We start from the raw sequence: 20,365 nt of genomic DNA, 5'->3' as shown, positions 1-20,365 counted from the left end.
GAGCAGAGCATTTCTTTCAGAGTGGCAAGGGGAGGAGAGAGCAGATGGCCTTTAGATTCAACACCAGCATTCTACATCTGTCTACCCAGCAAAGAAATGGCAGATAGGCACACTTGGCCACTGTTGCACCTGGCACATATTGGAAGGATTAAAAGTCACACTTGTGATATCAAGCTAATTTACATGTGATTAAGATCTTGAAAATAAACTGAACAGAAGGATAAGCTAGCCATTGCCTGCACTTTTCCCATTTAAACAATAAATACGTATTATGACAGAGGGTACATTGTTCCATGTGAGCCTTTCCTTGGCTGTAAATGGTAATTAAATATAACAATATTAGGATTTTTTTTATTCAGGCAAAAATGGAAACATGATTCAACCCAATGATTTCTCTAAATTTTTATTAATTTTTTTTTACAGCTCGATCCTCTTGTGAAAAGAATTTGAAGGTGAACAAATCAAGTATGCTTTTTTTTTTAACAGAAATTAATCCTCATTACAGAGAACAACAAACAAAAGATCTGTGGCACATTCTCTTTGGAAAGATCTTTTGCAAATATATCTTCTAAAAAAAAGGAAAACTGTAATTTTCATAGATCACATGTCTCTTTCAAAGGTCTATACAAGGCAGCTAAACTGTATTCACAAAAGCCCAAGATGCAGCTCCACTGCTGAAGTAGATAAAGTACACGGAGTCCCCTTCATCTGTGTTGCACGTCTTCCCACGGAGAGCATCACTGCTTCTCCCTCCTACATACAAAGTCACTGTGTGGACTACACAGCTGGCACATTATTCCACAGTAATTAAAGAAAATCCATATTATTTTAGAGACAGACCAGTGATCCTCATATCAACTGGACAACTTATTCCTTTTTAAAACAATTTTAATAATACCAAGATTTGACTTTAAAGTTACAAGAAAGCAAAAATATAATATAATATAATATATGGTAATAAATTAAAAAAAAAAGGCAACCCTGCTCAGGTATCATCCAAACGTAGTCGCATTCAGAAAAAAAAATAAGATTTGGGGGACGCGCGCGCACACACACACCAACATGAACAGTGTACACTTGTATTGAGGGGGATGTGCAGTAATTTAACAATACACGTTGATGGCCTGAACAAAAGGAGAAGTTAATACTGCCTGTGTTAAACATCGCTTAAACATCTACTTTTAAGCAAAGCAAGTTATCTTCTTAGGTCAGCCACTGCCTGGTCTGACCAGTGCAGCCTGGCCAGCCTCTCTGTCAGTGGTCTTATTCCCTTGTCATTCCAGGCCAACAGAGTAACGCCTAGGCTCACAGAGAGCTGTATGTATCCTTCCTGCCCTTCTAGGTCCAGAAACATAGGCACTTCCCTACCCACCACAGTACCTGCTAATATCTGGCACACAGTGAAACAATATAGTGTGATTTTTCTCCAGGACAATAGGAAACTTACAGCTACCTTAAGAAAGGTGGTATATAGTGCATATCAACGCACCATGAAAACTAAAGGATGTGGCCAGTGGTCAGAATTCATTCTCAGTTGCTGAGAAACCAACACAACTAGACTGAGGGTTTGACATTCACATGGTAGAAATACTACATCACAAAGTTCGGAGGAAAAATCCCCAACACCATGCTATCCTGCCTCTTTACCTCCTGCAAAAAAAAAAAAAAAAAAAGACAAAAGATTTTAAAAGGCGCAGGAAAAACCTTACATCTATAAAATCTAAATAGGACCAAAAACAAGAGGCAACCCACTAAAGAAAGGGAAAAAGGAACAAGGACTGCCATATCCTGACACCCCTCCACAGCCAACAATTCGTAACTTACTTCTAGTGAGAAAATCTTGGTGTCTGTGTTTCTAAAAGAAGCCCAAATATTCTTGCAAGACTTAAATGCTGCTAATCAGTGGTACAGAGTGTAATAGATGAAGTGGCAAAGATTTTTCCAAAGATTTTATGTAGTGTCTGGGAAAATAAATCCTTGCAAAAAGTAGAATATGTGGTGAGAGGTAGGGAATCAAGCCTTATTTGATTCATTTACGTTAAGATGCACAAATACACCAAGCTTCATGAAGCAGGACAGCAAAAGGCGCAAGATCCACACATCTTATAAAGCCATGACAAGACAAATATAGTATTATCCCCAGGTTAGGTTTGGTCTACAAAAGGCACAATAAATATGTCCAATTCAACTAGCCTCTTACTCCGTGGGTGTGCATATGCACCCACACATCTCCTTTCATATATCAGAACAAGGAGTTTTTTACGGCTAAAAATTATTAAGCAAGAACCATAATAAAAATAGTAAGCTCTTGATCTTACTAACATTAATATTTAAGGGACCAGTTAAGGCAAGTTTTCAGTCAGAAGTGGGTGTTTTTTTAGCTTTTAAATATCCTGAGATCTGGAATTAAAGGATACAGAACAAGGGAGAAACATGTAGTCCAATTTGTCTAAGGGAAATAGCCAAACATTTTGTCAAAACAGATCTTAAAGGTTCTTTTGTTCAAAGAAATCAGATGCTTTTCCCATTCAATATTGTGATTAAATCATAGTATCAGGTAAGTCATTTTGCCATTGCGGTTCTAGTCCTGCTGGCATGCCTGCTGGACGCTCTGACTGTCCACTGTGGCTGGCACATGGTAACTTGGTAAATTTCAGGGAAGTGTTTTTCACTGTTTAGCAGGGTCCTTAGTCTGGCTAAAGCCTCAAGTTTAGTCATCATCTCCAGAAAGGGCAGAAACATGCAACATTTTAAAAAGTAAAGCCATGTTCTTCCGTTTTCTAACAATGACACATGAAACTGTAGTGGCAAAAGCAAGATTTCACACTCAGTTTTCACTCCAGATGTTTTGCATTGCCTCACTGTGAAGTGCATACTGTTACTGCTGTAAGAACTTCACATAGTCAAAGGCTTAATTTTAAAACTAGTCTTTTCAATTATCTACCTCAGTACATATTCTGTCTTTCGAAATGTAAGCATGCAGTGAAAAAGTGTAAAAGATTTACAAAGCCTTTTGATTTCTATATACAACTGTAACAGCCAAAAAAAATCCGATGAACATGAAGGAGTCATCAAGTCACCACCTTTTATATACTTATTCAAAAAGTAGGCACTAGGTGTTCTCTTTGAGGAAGAATGCATGCTTCAGTCTGTGATCAAAATAAGATGATCTCTGCAAAATCATTCGTTTCCCAAGGGACAACTAAAATTTAACGTAAAGGTCAGGGAGAAAGAAAACACCAAGCTTAAGGCCACTGCAAAAGCAACCACTTCTTTTAGTGTTCGCTGAGAAATCAAGTTGGAAACACCCCCGCTAAGGGAGCACTGTGGCTCGCTGACAGGACACGCTCACTCTGGCACAGCCAGTGCAGACAAGCACCTGTCCCAGAGAATACGTCCTTCCCAAATGACAGGTGACATACACCGGGGAGCACTGAGGTGCAGGGGGCAGGACTGGCCAAGGGAATAAAGGGAAGAAAAGGAGATGTTCAATGATTACATGTGCCTAGTTCCAGAATCTTGTCTCCTACATATAAGAGGGTGCACAATGTCACAAGCATACAACCTACCAGTCAATTATTGCTCATTTAATCACAGGTTGCTTTTTAAATGAGTAATTTAAAAAGGACAGTGGCTTTGCTCTAAAATCTTGAGACTGCACATGAAGTTCTTATGCTCACAGTTTACTACTACTGTTAATTCTCTGGTTTAACCTAAATATGAAGTAACAGACCTCGGCCCTAGCTTATGAGACAAAACAGGCTGAGTAAGTCAGTGAAGTAATAACAGCTTCACACAATTCATGCTGTGGAAAACAAGAGTCACTCCCATCTTCTATACATCCCTTTATATATTCGCCAAATCACCAAGAAAAATCTTATATTCATTATGTGGACCTTAGACACATTCACTCCCTTCTTCACTAATAAATAAATAGGAAAATGTCAAACATGCTTAATAGAAAACATGTAGAGGGGTAGAATGGGGTAAAGGGAGAAAAGGAAACTAATTGTAGAGATAACACTCAGTCCTCAATTTTAATGTGTGCAAATTCTACTTCTAAAAGGGGTAAAAAAAAATTGGCACTCAAAATAATGCTTCCAATAATAACCTTCAAAGTGTCACTGAAAAAGAAAATCTGTGCTTGCGGATATGTGGGATTCGGATCTGTTCTTTCAGTTTAGGTCACTCGAAATGAACTTGGCTTAATGTATACAATATGGCAACAACAACTGACGGGAAGGCCACAGTTCCTCTTCAGTCTGTCAAATCTAGTTGACTGAGAACACTCTGGAACGAAGGCATGTGGCGGTGATTTTTTTTTTTTTAAGTCTAATGAACCATCCCAAATCTCCATATCCTTTCAGGGAGTTAATTTCCCCTAGACAATTAAGGGCTCTGAAAGTCTAGTTTTGCTATAAATATAAAATAATTCGTAGCAGAAAAATATAGCCTCTCTAAGTAGATCTCATTTGTCTGTGTTCACTGACAAAACTCTGAGTTGGTAAGACAACGTGAGTTACCGCATAACTGTAGACCACAGATCAGCACCTCAAATCCAGCTCTCCTTAAACAAAACTTAAAAAGCCCTTTAGCCAACTGGTTATGTATAAATGTTGGTTCCCTTCTTCCCCAAGTAGAAAATTCAGAATATAGTCATTGGAGATGGCTTTTTGCTGAAGCTGGGGGTGAGAACAACAGCATCACGTCCTCTGACGGCCTCTGTGTGTGCTACAGCGCCTCCTTCCACTGCTCCAACTTGGGCTGACTTTCAACACAGCAATGAAGCAATCAGGGCTGGGGTGGGCGCGCAGTACTCTAGGCAGTGGGAGGGTTGCCTTCAATTCTCTAAGTTACGACAATACTTGGTATCATCAGAGCAACTGTTCACTGGCAGAAAGTGGGGTAGATTGGGGTCCTTCACAATTTATATTTTACAGATGGCTGTTAGAATTTACTAAACAAATATTTTCCAAAAAAACTTAAAAGAAAAACAATCATCCACAGAACCCTACACCACCAAAATTCATTGTTAAAAATACTTCCTTCTGGGAATGGACTAGTGTGGCTACTGAGATGACGTGAATTCGCTTTCAGAGTTGAAACTGCTTCTCATTTCATTTGCAATTTTCATCCTGCTGGTTAAAAAAATACAGAAATGTTTCTAGACCATTCATATACCCCTCTTAGGCTACATTGCACTTCTGTCCTTTTTTTTTCGAAAGGCAAAGGTCATCTCTGAAGCCAGTCTCCTCATTCCTACTTCTGTATAACCATCATGCCCAACCAACGACCACATCATTCTTGAGAGTTTAAGTGGACAGCTGTCCTAGCCATCTCATGGTGCTTCTCAAGTTTGGTGTCTTGATGAGACAAAGGTCTGGACCATTTTTGAAGCTTCCAATGTGCAAAATAGGGCCCAAGGCATCAAATCAATTTGGGCCTCCGTTAAGGTGTTTTGGTTCCTTGTTTGAGCCACTGAAAACCCTGTCTCGTGTAGTGCACCAGATCCACCAAACTGCTGTTCAGGGCCAACGTGCACGCGCTTGTGCTGAGCTGAGCAAAAAACTCTGCGAACAAAGCAAAACCAAAACCAGGTAAACACTCTTGCCCACATGAAAATAAAAATGGCAATAAAACATCATTTTTGGGGGGGTTGGTTCCACAAACAATCCCCAAAGAAGTCAGTACTGCATCTAGCACAGCAAAAACTCACAGTCTACCATCATAATGGTCTGTTCACTCCCCATAAGCTTCCACTAGCCTAGCAGGGTAGGAAGTAGGCACTGGATAATGCCAATGTATACTTTTGGATCAATGGATGCATGAAAGAAAAAAAAACACAACATGTTTAAAAATAATCATTAGTTGCTAAGAAATTAAGTTTTAAGAGGATGTGAGGAAATTAAGTGGCCATGGCCAGGAAAAAATATGTCATGGCGTGAACCCACCATTCACATATAAGCACTGGCTTAGTAGTCACTGATACCAGGCAATTCCTTAAATGGCTCCACCACCTCCTAAACTTTGGAGTTCTCCCAGGGCCTTCGTCTCACATGAGTTTCAAGAATGTTTACTTATGCTATGCTTCGTGTACTGTCTTAACCATCTTCCTTAACACCTACTGAAAATAAACACTAAACTCAGTATTTAGGTTATGCCACTTCATAGCTCAACCCTGCTGTGCCTACGGACAGCCACATGACCTTCCTTCTGCATCTGCCTCACCCTTTGCTACCACTTCAGGTCAGGCTGAAGTGATGGTGCCAGAACTTCTGCAGGGGCAAGGTGCTGAAGCCACGCCCACTCCCATCTTGCTAAGATCTGGCTATGGAAATTCAGCTCCATGCCACAGAGCTCAAGAAAGAATCACAACTAGGTTTTGAGGTGGAATGGAGAAAATGTGAGAATAAATAGGTCAAATTTCTTATTCTTCAAAAGACTGAACACAAAATACAAACACTATTCCCTTCCAATCCCCACGCCCCAGTCATTACCACCCCAGAGCCATTTACCTTTATTCTTCCTTGTGAGGATCTCAGCCTGCTCCCAAAGATCAAAGGCGGTAAAAATGTGGGAAGTGATGGTGATGTAGGAAGAGGTCATGTTTTGGATAGCGGCAGGCATCCCACTGCTCCCCACACTGCCAGCACTCGACTGGGACCCTGCGCAGCTGGCAGAGGAAGGCATTGGAGAGAGAGGGGATGGTGTGCCTGTGCTTCTGGAAGGTGGAAGATCAGAGAGAACTGGTCAATCACCTAAGCTCCCAAACGACAGATTTCCTGCCTCTGAAACTGTAGGCCAAATCACCAAGTTTCAGTGTGTACTTGCCAAAATGACAATCACTTCTACAAGGTCAAAGAGATACGCTTCGCCTTCAGTACTCTAGGAATTTATTTCATAAAACACAGTGAGATGGGCCCCACCAAGCGACGGAAGCCTGGTGTCCTGAACTAGATGTAGAATGTGGCGGGCAAGTCTGTGCCAAAACTGCTTTCCCACACCGTTCACATTGTCTACTCCTTAAGCTAGAGTCTACTCCCTTCCAACCCCCACTCCAACTTCTCCTAGTAAGACAACACTGCCCTGTGAACATGGTCATTATCTTACATATTAATTCTTTCATACACTCAATAAACACGAACTAAGCACCTACTCTGCACCTGGCACTCTTCTAGACACAGGGGATACATCAGGGCTTCCTGTCTGCCACTGAGCTTTCCCCCTTGCATTGGTTTATTTGTTTGTTTATTTGCTTACTCATCTATCGCATTTCTCACATTCCACACTTTTCTTTTTATTCCTTTCTGGGTTAGGAGCACCTTGAATGTAGGGGCCATTTGTTATTTACCTTTGCATTTCTAGCACTTAAGCCGAATAAATGCTAAGAGTAGGCCCTAGATAAATATCTGCTGAATCAATGACTGAATGACTGTAGTACAGTCTACAAGGAAACCAGGAGACGAAGCACCAATGGATTCATAACCTTCTCTTTACTCTCCCCTCTCGACTATATAACTGTTCATGCAAGTTAACAAGTGCCTCGATGTGGGTCAGATGAGAAACACAAGTGAAATCACTTACACCTAATGGATATAAAATGGAAAGATGTGGCTAAACCTGCCCTTTTTTTGGTAAAGGAGTTATCTAAAATAATGTGACGGACAATGTACTAGTTTAGAATAATATTGCAGAGGTGGGAGCCATGAAAACTTTCAGAGGTAGGAAGTTCTCATTCAGGATTTTTTTCCCCCCTGAGATACCACATGGGAATCCCTCTCTTTGAATGTACTGGAAGTAGGGCAATCTTCTAGGTGATATTCTTAAAATAGCAAAACCTATCAGAACTGGAATTTTCAAGGGTTATAAGCAATTAAAAAAATACTAGGCAAGTACTATAGGGAAGAAAATGCTATCTTCACTTGCACAAGGATTGTTTTTCAACAACTTATGGCATAGATGAAAAATTTTAGGTCAAGAAGTTGGTGGAAAATTTAACTAGAGATAATCATTTTTATTCTTAATATCACTATTACAGATCCTGGAGAAGGTTGAGGGCCTGTGTTTCTGGAAAGTTCTTGTTTACTGAAACTCCAAGATGGTAAGGACAGAGGGAGAAAGGACTTTGATTCTGGTTCTCTTGCCCTCCCCTCAATACAGTTTGTGGCGCTATGCCTATCTAAAGATCCTCAAAGGTCTAACATTTTGACTGTATAGTTTTTTTTTAAGATTTTATGTTATTTATTTATTTTTTGAGAGAGGGGAAGGGAGGAAGAAAGAGAGGGAGAGAAACATTGATGTGCAAGAGAAACAATGATTGGTTGCGTCTTCTACACCCCAACTGGGAACCTAGCCCACAACTCAGGGATGTGCCTTAAGAATTGAACCAGCGACCCTTTGGTTTATAGGATGATGCCCAACCCACTGAGCCATACCAGTCAGGGCTTGGCCGTACAGTTTTTGCAGTTGTCTTTTTAAGTTACTTAATCAGAAAATGCCTTAATTTAAATTATTCCTCATAAAGTAGAAACATGCAAATAACTTAGCTAAAAAGCAAATCAGCACACATGGATATATACAATCTTTTGAAAAGCGAAAGTCACATGTATATACAAATGGCTGCAAAAGCAAGAGGCAAATAATGACCCAATATTGGAAATTATTTAAATGAGATGTATCATTACCTTGCAATGCATGGAGAAGGTGCCTGTGTAACTTTGGAAGAACTCTGGAAGTGTTCATTAAGAGTACGAGAATACTTTATTGCTCTGTCTTTTTTACAACGAAACATCGCCATGTTCAAAACTGACTGGCAACGCATGCTGCGAACAGAAACAGAAGCTGGGCGTCACCACTGCAGACAGAGAGCCATCTAACCACCTAGTGGACACACTGGGTTTCTTCACCAGCGGGAAGCATCTCACTGCCCTGCTCACTGCCATGAGAACTAAACATTGGCCAAAAACATAATTATACAAAGAAATAATTCAGGTCACTAGACCAAAACGGTTACTGAGTCATCTCTCAAATGGCAGGAGGTGCCATTTCATAATAGCTAATGATCAGTGGGATCAATCCTGACCTTAATCTTTTAGTGATCACCTTTCACTTTTCAATTTTTTCCCAATTTTCATGCTAAGCAAACAAATTTCAAAATCTATTTTATAACATCAAAAGATACAAAAACAAATGTGATACTTTTCAGATAAAGAAAAATGTACTCACCATAAAATAGCAAATATTTTTTCTTGTGTTGATCCTGTGGGGTCTGTGAAAGGCTTTAATGACATTATGAATCTATGGGAAAACATAAAAATAGATCGGGTCAAACAAAGTGGTTGGAAAATCCCTGACACAAAGACATCTTACTATGTTTGTCTCGGCTTTACATTGACTTCTTCCTGAGGATGTGAAGATGAGAGCAATGCAGAGGCTTTACAGCAACAATGCAGGCCATTCAGAAAACTAGGTGAGGACTTGTCTCTTCTCTGGCCTGACCACCTGCATGAACCCAAGCAGACTGTTGTCCTGACTGAGTCCCTTGTTGAAATGTGGATGACAAAGGTGGGAACTTAAACCAAGATGAGAGGGCATCTGATAAGAATACCAAACTGGAAAATCCAACCTCCACCTGAAAGGTTTGGCATTTCACAGTGCACTTGGCAAATGATGTAGTTGGAGCCAGCCTTTCTGTTCTAGCATTCATCTAGAATATAATTTTAGTTCAGGACAAAAAAAAAAGTTCCTGGATTGGTAACTTTTTTAAGGTTCCCCTTTATTAAGCTGTCTTTGTACTAAGGTTCAAATGGCTTACGGCAACAAAGGCGAGGAAAGAGAAGTACTTAAGAAGATGGCAAAGTGACTTGGCACCTACTTAATGAGGTCTTCGGTTTCAGAGTACACCGAGTAAGCTGACTTGGACGCCGGGCTTTCAGACTCCATGGCAATCCCACACTCAATGAGGGACAAGGCAGCTTCCAAGTACTTAAAGGCCTTCCCAACCTTGTCCGTCTGTGGAAGAACATGGTCATTGTTAGGCCTAAGACAGGCTTTTATTTAGTTTCTCACCCACATTCTTCACTGTAACTTCCCTCCACTGTCATAGTTTAATTAAGGCTACAGAGAAGTATGAGAGCAAAACAACTCATAATGATTAACGAAGCCTATTGGCTCTGACCTACTGAAAACATTCTTTTAACACAAATTTAGTACAAAACAAGAAAACAATTTTGTAATAGGACGATGCTCTCAAAACCTTAAAGCACATATTCAAACTAAGGCAATGAATACATAGTCCCCTTGTTACTAATTACTCATTATGTAATTTTCCTGAGAAATAGATTGTTCTGCCCATCTAGAATAATGCAGACACAAATTTCTTTGTATGGGTTGAAATTTATCTTCCAGGAAGTAGAAGATGTTATGGTTCATGAGAATCTTAGACATTATGATAAACGATAATCATTTTATGTACCTTACAACACAACAGATTGTCTAATCTCCTTTGGAAGTCAGGGCTAAGTGTGCAGAGTTATCCCCTGGGCCAACAGGGATAAAATCCTAGTCTTTTGTTTTTTGTTTTTTAAGATTTTATTTATTTTTAAGAGAGCGAGGAAGTAGGGGAGAAAGAGAGAGGGAGGGAAACATTGATCGGTTGCCTCTCATGGGCATCCTGACCAGGGACCAAACCGCAACCCAGGCACATACCCTGACCAGGATTGGAACAGGGGACCTTTCTCATTGCAGGACAGTGCCCAACCACCTAAGCTACACTGGTCAGGGCAATCCCAGAGTCTCAGAGGGAAAATAGAAATGTAAATGAAATCAGATATTGGTGGATACACATTTCATCTCTTAATACTCTTTTCAGTGGAATACAGCCAACTCAACAGAGACTGTGATGAGCACCTCTTTTTACTTAACACATGGTATGTGAACCACACGTCCCAAGAGCAACTGATGAACACATTTCCAAGTTTGTAGTTTTTGCTAATGATTTCAATTTGATGATATTAAAAAAGAAAGAATGAAAACAGTAAAGACGCACGTGGAGTATAAAAAGATAGCAACATATCAGCAAAGATGGTTTAGAGCTGCTTTCAATTTTTTTAAATAACTTGACTTTAAACTGTTTTTTTTTCTAGAGAACCTATCCTCAGAAAGATGGTGACAGAACGAAAAATCAAACTAGCGTGGCCCAATTAATCAGCAGTACAAGGCCTTATTGGTTTACTTCACTGTTGGGAATTTAACTCTTCAAATTTATTTTTTTAATACTATATCTTTCATGAGATTTCCAAAATTTATATTGACTTTAGGTATAAATAAAAGAAACAATAATAAAGCAAGTTGTCATTATCCACATGGTCAGCTTAGGTAGGGAGCAGATGTGCAATTGTACAGATTAAAAATAACACAAAAACAAAGTTCCCTGGAAAATACTTCCTTTTGCATAATGAAGGAATCTAGTACATAAAGTGCCCAATGTCAAGACAAGTTTTAGAAAACTGGGTGACAAAAATACCAACTATTCTTTTTCAAAACTCAGAAGATTTACATAGTGCTAGCAACAACCTTGGAAAGTTGGGGGGAAGAAGACAGAAAAACTGCCACTGCTGGGCATGGTCTAAATCCTCTCAATTTGACTCAGGTCACCCTGGCCCAGGGTCGCTTCAGGCTTACAGAGGCTTGTCTTTGACCCCCTTATAGCATCCTCCAACATTTTGTCCCAACAAACATGGACCGGATCCCAGGGTCTCAGTCCAGCCCTCTCTAGCCTGAGAACAGATGCCGGTCTACAGACTGGGGCTGCGAGTGCCAGGCCACACAGCCCTGAAGGCCGCTGCAGACGCTCCGATTCGGCTCCCTGTGGGCCCCTAGAGCTTGCGCTCAGGTCTGTGTGTGAAGGAACAACAGTGACCCGCACTCCTCTCCTGTGGTGCAAAGTTCAATGTAAGGTGTTTGTCAGGGTTTGGGTTTGGGGAATATATTAAGTTTAAATGCTTAATTATGACAAAGGGCAAACATTACTAATTATAGTGCAGTGGAGATATAAAAGCATATTTAATTATGTATGTAATTAAGAACAAAACCACCAACTTCCAGAAAGTCCAACAGCCACCAGGTAGCAAGTTCACACTTTTAAAGCACATTTACCAACAGTGCAATCATCACCTTCATCGGAAAATCCCCTCTGATGGCATTGGTCTGCTGTCCCCTCAGGCTAACCTCTCAAGGGCTTTAAGATAATTTTGGAATGCAAATAGGCTCCTCACCTTTTAAAGCATTTCAGGGTGAACACAAATAGATGGACTTCCAATAGTAGCACTCAGTTTTTATATCCAAAGAATTGATTTCAGTGGCACAAGGAAGCACTCATGTATTAAATAAAACACTACCAGGTGCATCAACTTTCATTCACTTAGACATAAAACTTGTGACAAGGTACTCTGTGTATTTGTTCATGATCATTAATGGGGTCAAAGAAAATAAATTCACTAAGAATCCCTTATCCCTCACCCATTAAGATCCTGCCAATCTTGCTTCCACTGTGGCCAATGCCAGCACCCCCTCCCACTGTAGTTAGTGATATGGAATACATCAGAATGAGATTACAAATATTCTGTCAGAAAACATTCTACCAAAAGGATAAAGGACCAAGACTGACCATTAACTCTGCTCTTTGCTTCAACTTTTTTGCCTCCTTCATGTGGAGATCTGCTTGTCTGAAAAAGAAGAGAAGATCAGGGGGGCCATAGGAACCTGAAATTATAGACTGGAATGGGATGACTGAAGAAGACCAAGAGAGTGAAAAAGGATGGGAGTGGATAGAGGGCAAAGGAGGAAGAAAAGAAGGGGAAAGGAAATGAGGAGGAGTGGGGGAGGAAGAAGAAATGGGCAAATAAAGGATAAGAAGCATCTGGAATCTTACCTGTCAAACTTCACTTGAGGCTTCCCTGGTTTCGAGTTACCATTCGGCAAAGAAGGCACTGGAAAAGGATTTGCAGTATCTCCAGAAGATCCCTTTAAAAAATCATTATAAAGATCACACTCCAACCTGGCTGGTGTGGCTCAGTGGATTGAGCACAGGCTGTGAACCAAAGGGTTGCTGGTTCGACTCTCAGTCAGGGCACATGCCTGGGTTGTAGGCCAGGTGCCCAGTAAGGAGGCCCTCAAGAGGCAACCAACCACACATTGATGTTTCTCTCTCTTTCTCTCTCTCTCCCCTTCCCTACCCCTTTCTCTAAATATAAAATAAATAAATCTTTAAAAAAAAGATTCCTTAAAAAAAAAAAATCACATTCTAACATTTAAGGTCATTAACCTATATATACCACCCCTTTAAAATAGCCCAAAATAGTTTTTAAAAAAGGAAATCAAACACTGCACAATTTAGTTCTGTCAAGCACTTTCCCAGCTAGATTTAACTGAAATCATAGGTTCTGACTATACTAGGGACTCAGAGAGATATAAGACAAAACTGTCCATGAGAACAGAGAATAAACAAAACCAAATGTAACATCTTCTTTTAGCCAATACACATGCACACCAAATACACCTACACCCTGGTTAACAGGAAGAAGAACATGTATTTGAGAAAAGTGGATAGTGTTTTGCCATTACCATCAATAACGGAAGTATCTGAGATCAAACATGCAAACCAAGAACTAGCCAGGGTAGCCATTTCTTACTATAAAACATCTGATAGAAAATTAACACAAAACATCTATTCTGATCATTTCACTTCTTTTCAAAACACCTGATTTTTAGATAGAGAGAAGAAGGGTTGGAGTGGGGAGAGAGGAAGAGAGAGAGAGAGAGAAATTTGCTATTTCACTTATTGATGCTTTTCATTGGTTGTTTCTCGCATGTGTCCTGACTGGAGATCAACCCTGCAACTCCTGCATATCGGGACGATGCTCCAAGCAAGTGAGCTACCTGGCCAGGGCTGATATTTCACTTCTGAATCACTTTAAGAATAAGCTGACTCCTAAATGTTCATATACTATTAACTACTTTTTACTCTCTCTCTAAAGACTCAGCTTTAAACACAAACAATTATTGCCTTAATAAAAGTGGTGAATAGTTCTGAAGTGTCATTAGGAACTTACCCAGTTTAGGAATTTAAAGATATATCAATATATCCCATTTCATGCAACTGCAGCTTCCCCTACTTACTTTGTGTTCTGTAGAGCTTCCAGAGCCCTTCCCCTCTGTTTTTCTGCGCCTGGGGGCAGGAGAGTCCTTATGGTTGTCCTTGGTATTACTGGCACTTTTGGGAGGGTCCTGGCCACAGGGGTGTGCTTCCCGCCTTGGCCTCTTTTGTGCAGGCTTAGCTGGCTTCTGGGAGGATGAGGATGAGGAAGAGGAGGAGGCGGACGACAACGATGACACAAGTGTGGGAGGAAGCATTTCCTTCTTTGAGGGCTCAGAGGAGGGCCTGGATGTTCTGGAATGAAACATCATACAAAACTAAGTTAAAATAGAACATGAACCTTGTAACTTAGTTGTCTAATTAAAAGGACACAATGGCTGGGAAAAACTAAAATGTCAGAAAGTGTGCAGTCCGTATCTATAGAAAGGCCAAATTCTAGGGACCTTTTGACGCCTTTAAAGAATCAAGTCCAACTGATGAGTAATAGATAAAGCTCTGTGATTTGTGTCTAAGCTTGCTGAGTCTGCCAGGGGTCTTAACTTTTCTGAACCCAGTCAGCCTACATAGCCACTCCCCAACCTGCCCTTCCTCTGACAGACAGGCACCTTTCCCTCTGACTCCCTTCTGTCAGACACCCCCCATGGTGACACTGTGCACTTGGTTTTGCCATGTCATTTTATGAAGCAATTTTTTAAACAAATCAGAGAAAGTAGTAGTTACTTGTTGTGACTTTGGACAAGTTATTGCCTCTCTTTGTGCCTCGGTTTCCAATTCTGCAAAGCAGGGACAATAATAGCACCTTTCTTATTTTCATGTAAAAATTCCTTTAGAAAGAAATTAATTCCAGGTTTTTAGGAGACTTTCCATTATTAAACACTTTTGATAAATCCAAGTTTGTTGCCAAATAACCTGTTAATCTCTCTAAGGTCCTTATGTATGAAAGCAAAATGAATAAATTACCACATCATCAAAATGAGTCAGATCAAGTTCATTGATCCACTCATTCTATTGCAGAAAACATTTCACCATGTCAAGACCCAAGAAGACTTGATCACCTTTCAAGGCTGTTCCTAATCTCTGTACTCACTTTGTTTTAGAAGATTCTTTGTGGGAAGATGAAGATGATGACTGCGATTTAGTGTCTTTCTCCAGTCTGACTTTCTTGCTCTCATGATCTCTTTCTGCTTCACCCTATATTGTAGTATAACAAATACAATAGTTACCAACACAATTGTGTAGGCAAAATAGGAAAAAAATGATACATGGCAAACGCAAGGAGAATTAGACTTTTGGAGACACCTATTTATACACACACAACCTTCTAAGTCCCTGCACTGTGTGAGCATGTTTGGGGCAAGGGAGGTAGGAATCTGGATTTGCTGTGATCTCTGTGCAGACCAAGTGTTGCATGAGGAAGGACTATCCTTTATATCCAGGAGGGGGAGGATGTCTAAATAGCTGACAACAGAAGAATAAGTAGTAGACTTCAACACATCATGTGTTTTTCTAAATATAAAAGAATAAAACATGCATACTCACATCAAGTAACAACAGATGATTTTATGGTTAAGGCTCCCCTGCTGCCTTCAAAAGAACCATCCATTTATACCCACTAATTTATTGGTCATGTAAAATTAGGAATGAAGTATTTAAAGCTCGCCCTTTCCTCTCTCCCTTTCTTTCTTAAGATTTTGTTTATTTATTTTTAGAGAAAGGGGAAGGGAGGGAGAAAGAGAAGGAAAAAAACTTCAATGTGAGAAAGAAACATTAATTGGTCGCCTCTTGCATGCCCCCAACTGGGGACCTGGCCCATAACCCAGGCACGTGCCCTGACCGGGAATTGAACCGGCAACACTTTGGTCTGCAGGATGACACCCAACCCACTGAGCTACACCAGTCACGGGGCTCGGCTTTTCTTCTAATGAAAACACAAGTACATTGTTAAAAACAAAACAGCCTACAAAATCATCAGTCTAGATGGTTTAGAGATAGGTGCAGAAAGACACAACAAAATATGAATAGTTGCTCTGGGATTCTGGTGAACTTTTTCCTCCAATGATACCGTTTTTAAAAAAGTATTGTCTATTTATTTTTCTCCATACATATAGACTCATGTTTTTATTTTTTAAGACATTTGATAGAAAATGAAGAATTGCAAATAGGATTTCAGTGAGATGGGATATTTAATTCTATAGGAGTTAAGTGCCTCAAAACATCCCTTTTAAACCAACTAAAGTACGAGATAAATACAAAAAAATCATTAAGAGAACAAAGAATTCTTCATGGTGTAAGTTTTTCATGTTCCTGTGCTCACCTGTCAGCATGCACACCAAGTTTACAAAAAGTTCACCACGCCGACCCAGCGACTGCATGGTGGCCTCCTTCCCCACTGGTCTGGGTGCAGCCCCACCCCCTGGGGAGAAGGTACCTCTCCAGCACGTGACAGTGAAAGGACTGGTGGGAGTCCTTCAATTAATTCTGATGCACATTTAGAATTAAACTCCTCCAACTGTCAGTTCACTGAGATAGAAATCTGGGACACCATCCGTCAATCTAGGACAATCCCTTAAAAGCCTGAAGTCCTCCCTTAAAGCCTTAAAGTAAAAAACATTTTTCAAACTGCTTGTAGGAGGCCCCAGTTTCCACCACTGTCTCTCTTTTGTTCCCTGAACATCTCCAAGAAAAATGACTAAATTAAGATGTATAGGCCTAAGCTCTGCCCAGTTACTAATAGCAGCCTGGCCCTGCTCAAAAGAAAGGGAAATGGAGAAAACATGCCCTCCTCCTTGCATTCCATACTTGGGAAGTACCAGAGTATGCATTTCCGGTCAGCCCTCCATCAGCTTCTAGGGAAAAACATTTCATTTCTTGCCTCAGAATGGGCCATTTCAAGTGGTTTATAAAGATACTTGTTTTTAATCTCTTGGTGAGAACATTAAGGAAGAGGAAGGCTTGTGCCTCAAGAGGACTTCAGATCTGCACTGTCCTGCGCCCTTGCTTGGCCGCCTCGCTGAGGGAGTGCTTGGACGTGGCTCGTCCCAAGTGACAAGTGACGTCAAAGACTTAGCACAAAAAAGGGAAATGTGATTTTTATTTTGATTAAACATTAAAGCAATATTTTAGATATTAGCTAAAATAAATTATTAAAATTATTTAACTGGTTTTCTTTTTATATTTTTTATATATTTTAATGTGGTTGCTGGAAAACTAAATTACATATGCGGCTCACACTTTATTTCTCACGGACAGTGCTGCTCTCTGAACTCTGCTCGAGGAGGTCTGCAAACTGGGCTCTGAACTCCCAACCTGCCAATGTAAGAAGGAGCTATACAATGCACAGGGGAGGTAAGAAACGAATCAGTTCCTCAAAAACATGACCACTCATTACAGAAGACTGAAGAAGTATCTCGAGAGACCTAACAAGGAGGTAAAATGTGACGTAAATAAGCACAACCTAAAGGCCCAACTGAAACACACCAGGAACTGTCACCAGCCATTCCTCCAGTGGCTTTCAGCTGGTGGGAACAGAGTCCTGAAGCACCATTCAGAAACACACACCTGCAGGCCACCCCCAGCAATCCATCCTGGTGACACCTGGGAGTCAGTCGGTGTTGGCAGAGAAAAAAGAATCAATTGGAAATGACTGGGTCAAGAGAGGACCCCACTACCGGGGGCACTCTCCTCATCACTTAACCTACTGTGTCCCAGCGGCTCTGCCAACAGTGGGCCTAGTGAGTTTCAGATTGAAGGCTGCGAGGCTGGCCCAGCAAGCAGTGCAAGAAGATGGAAAACTTACCTTTGGGAAAAGCCCCAGAATTTGCTAAAATACCCAGACACTGTACATGAGGCAGTTAGTAAATCACACTTTTTGCAATGGAAGGTATTGCTAGGCACGTAATGATACATAAGTTCCTGAGGAAAAACTAAGCATAAACTGTCCACAAGGTTACTTCCTTAAGAAAATACCAGACCCCAGAGGTGGAATGAGCGTTAACTTGTTTGTGTATTTTCATGCTGCTTAGGACTTGCTAATTATGACTGTAAATCAAAGTGGCAGACCTTCTAAACCACATATGAAAATAAGACTCATAGTGAGTCATTCGTCACAAACTGGTTGTTGTAACCCTGGCTTGTGCCAGTCAGTGACTCAAAGAACAGCCAAAACACAAGAAGTCAGTAAATACTGATTTCAAGGCTAGCATTAGAACTGTTGGCACTTACTAGAATAATGTGCTTTATGTTGACATGTAGCATCTTAGAAGCTGATGATATACAGTAAGCTGGTAGAAAGTAAGCCATTAAACCAACTAAAGCAAAAATCCTCTTCTGTTCACTTTGCTCACTTGACCGAGCTCAAGCCCATGGGCTTGAGGTTAGTATTTCTGTACACCGTGCACTTGGAACCCTGTCATCTTCCATCTGGAACAGTCACAGTGGCTTCCCCAGAACAGGCAGTTAGTAAGTATTTGTTAACTGGCACGGAAATGAAGTTCAGCAGCTGAAGGCATGGCTGAGGTCCCTGGATGGTTTTAGGAAGAGAGAGCCTTGCAATACTGGGTGGCAGGAAATGCAGACTTGAATTTCCAGACTGGAAAACAGGAGGCAAGGAGTCTTTGAGATTTTTCTAGATCAATGAGCCATTTGAAAATGAGACGAGAGTAAGGTACTTCTTCTCTTAAAGAGGAAAAAGACATCTCCTCTGCCCTGTGGCTCATCCCCCACTTTAGGGAACCCTGTCTGAGTTCTGGGAGTCAGAAGGCACCTTCCCCAGGAGGGTGAGTGTCTCAGTGGCGCTGCACCTACAACAAAAGGAGGCCGCTGGCAGCCGACCTGGTCCTAACTGACTTGTTTGCTTTTCTTAACCTGTTGGGTCAGGCAGCCCTGCATTATCTGCCAAATGTGCCCCACCCACAGAGAAGAGCAAAGGGTAAGAATAAAGTCCATAAAAGGAAGAGCTGGGACTGCGGTAGAACAAGGTGGTTTCTGGGAGAGACCGCTGCCAGGCAGCCTGCAGCCTGTCCCACACCTGGCTCACCATCCAGGTACTACCTGTATTGAAGCAGGGAAATGAAGGCGAGTTTTTCGGAACTGACACTCATTTTAGGCTGTAGTGTTTCTAACAGGTGTTAGGATAGTGTACTGGGAACTTGGCTGTGATGGGGAGAGATGAGGAGCATCTGCAAGAGAAAGTGGAGAAGGAGTGTGGGAGTGGGCGGGGGAGGGAGTACCAGGGTGTGGGCAATAGAGGGATTGAGCCAGGGATGACATTGTAGCTGCCAGAATCAGTACAATGGTCTGGAATTATGACCTTGTGACCCTCCAAGGTACCTTCCCCCACTAGACACTTGTGAAAGAAAATAACTGGGAGGATACCTGAACTCCAAATCTTTTACTAAGCAGCTGAGTGATGTTTGAGCCTCTTAGATCTCATCCACATCAGGCAGTGGCTGAACAATTGACCGATGAGGTTTCGGCACTTAAATTCTAAGACTGCCATTTTCTCCCACAGGCAAGCGAAGGTGCTTGGTAGCACGAAAGCAAAGGAAGTGGAGAAGCAGCCTGTGGGGACAGACCTTCAGGCACTTCTCCAGGATGTGCCTCTGCAGGAGGTTCGGTAAGAAGATGACACAGCAGATGCCGAGTCCAAGTTGGCACCAAGAAGGAGGGCAGGACTCACTGAGAAGACAGGATATATTCACTGGGATAAGTTCTAGAGGAAAGGAAAATTAAGCTACTTTCTTCTCCTCTTTAAGGTGAGAGAATAGACAGGCATGTCTTAAAACAGTCTTAACAGGCATATGCTTACAATGTTCTTAGAGTAACTAACAAGCATGAAGAAATTAGATTGAAGTAGCTTCAGGAAATTATGACTGACTTTTCAAACCCTTGATTTTCAAAGATAATAACTGAGAATGTTATCTGGAGAAAAATCCAAGAAAAGACAGTCAAACCTTGGATAGAAGAGAAGGACTGAGCCAACAACCACCTTCAAGCAGTAAAAATACACATTTCACTACCACATCCCGTAACTTCCCCTTCTCATGCCTCAAAACACACAGAAACAACGGCACTGAAATTTGTTCCCAATACTGTCAAACCTTCTTGGTTAGTAAAGCGATTATTTAGAAAAAGGAAAAGACTTGAATGAATATACCTCCTTGTCCTGTTATAGAAATGACTGTTAAAACAGTATAGCATTTTTTGGAAAAG

The 20,365-nt window shown here is 41.0% G+C and overlaps 1 protein-coding gene across 11 annotated transcripts in view; it reads right to left on the bottom strand.

The window, feature by feature from the left end:
- Positions 1 to 387: 387 nt before the first annotated feature.
- The window catches only part of AFF1 (AF4/FMR2 family member 1), a 192,672-nt gene continuing 172,694 nt past the window's right edge, over positions 388 to 20,365 (bottom strand). For all 11 annotated transcript variants that reach the window (XM_045819950.1, XM_045819943.1, XM_045819949.1 and 8 more), the window contains 9 exons: positions 15,243 to 15,346; positions 14,179 to 14,449; positions 12,932 to 13,023; positions 12,668 to 12,725; positions 9,875 to 10,011; positions 9,226 to 9,297; positions 8,685 to 8,822; positions 6,516 to 6,721; positions 388 to 5,570 (listed from right to left, as the gene is read on the bottom strand). In XM_045819950.1, coding sequence (XP_045675906.1) covers positions 5,449 to 5,570; positions 6,516 to 6,721; positions 8,685 to 8,822; positions 9,226 to 9,297; positions 9,875 to 10,011; positions 12,668 to 12,725; positions 12,932 to 13,023; positions 14,179 to 14,449; positions 15,243 to 15,346 — 1,200 coding nt within the window. In that variant the 3' untranslated portion in view covers positions 388 to 5,448. The remainder of the gene's footprint in view (positions 5,571 to 6,515; positions 6,722 to 8,684; positions 8,823 to 9,225; positions 9,298 to 9,874; positions 10,012 to 12,667; positions 12,726 to 12,931; positions 13,024 to 14,178; positions 14,450 to 15,242; positions 15,347 to 20,365) is intronic.

The sequence above is a fragment of the Phyllostomus hastatus genome, unplaced genomic scaffold, assembly GCF_019186645.2.
Source record: "Phyllostomus hastatus isolate PE091 unplaced genomic scaffold, TTU_PhHast_1.1 phas_scaffold_39, whole genome shotgun sequence".
NCBI classification, from domain to species: domain Eukaryota; kingdom Metazoa; phylum Chordata; class Mammalia; order Chiroptera; family Phyllostomidae; genus Phyllostomus; species Phyllostomus hastatus.
The sequence above is the reverse complement of the archived record's forward strand: the minus strand, read 5'-3'. Positions and strand labels throughout refer to the sequence as shown.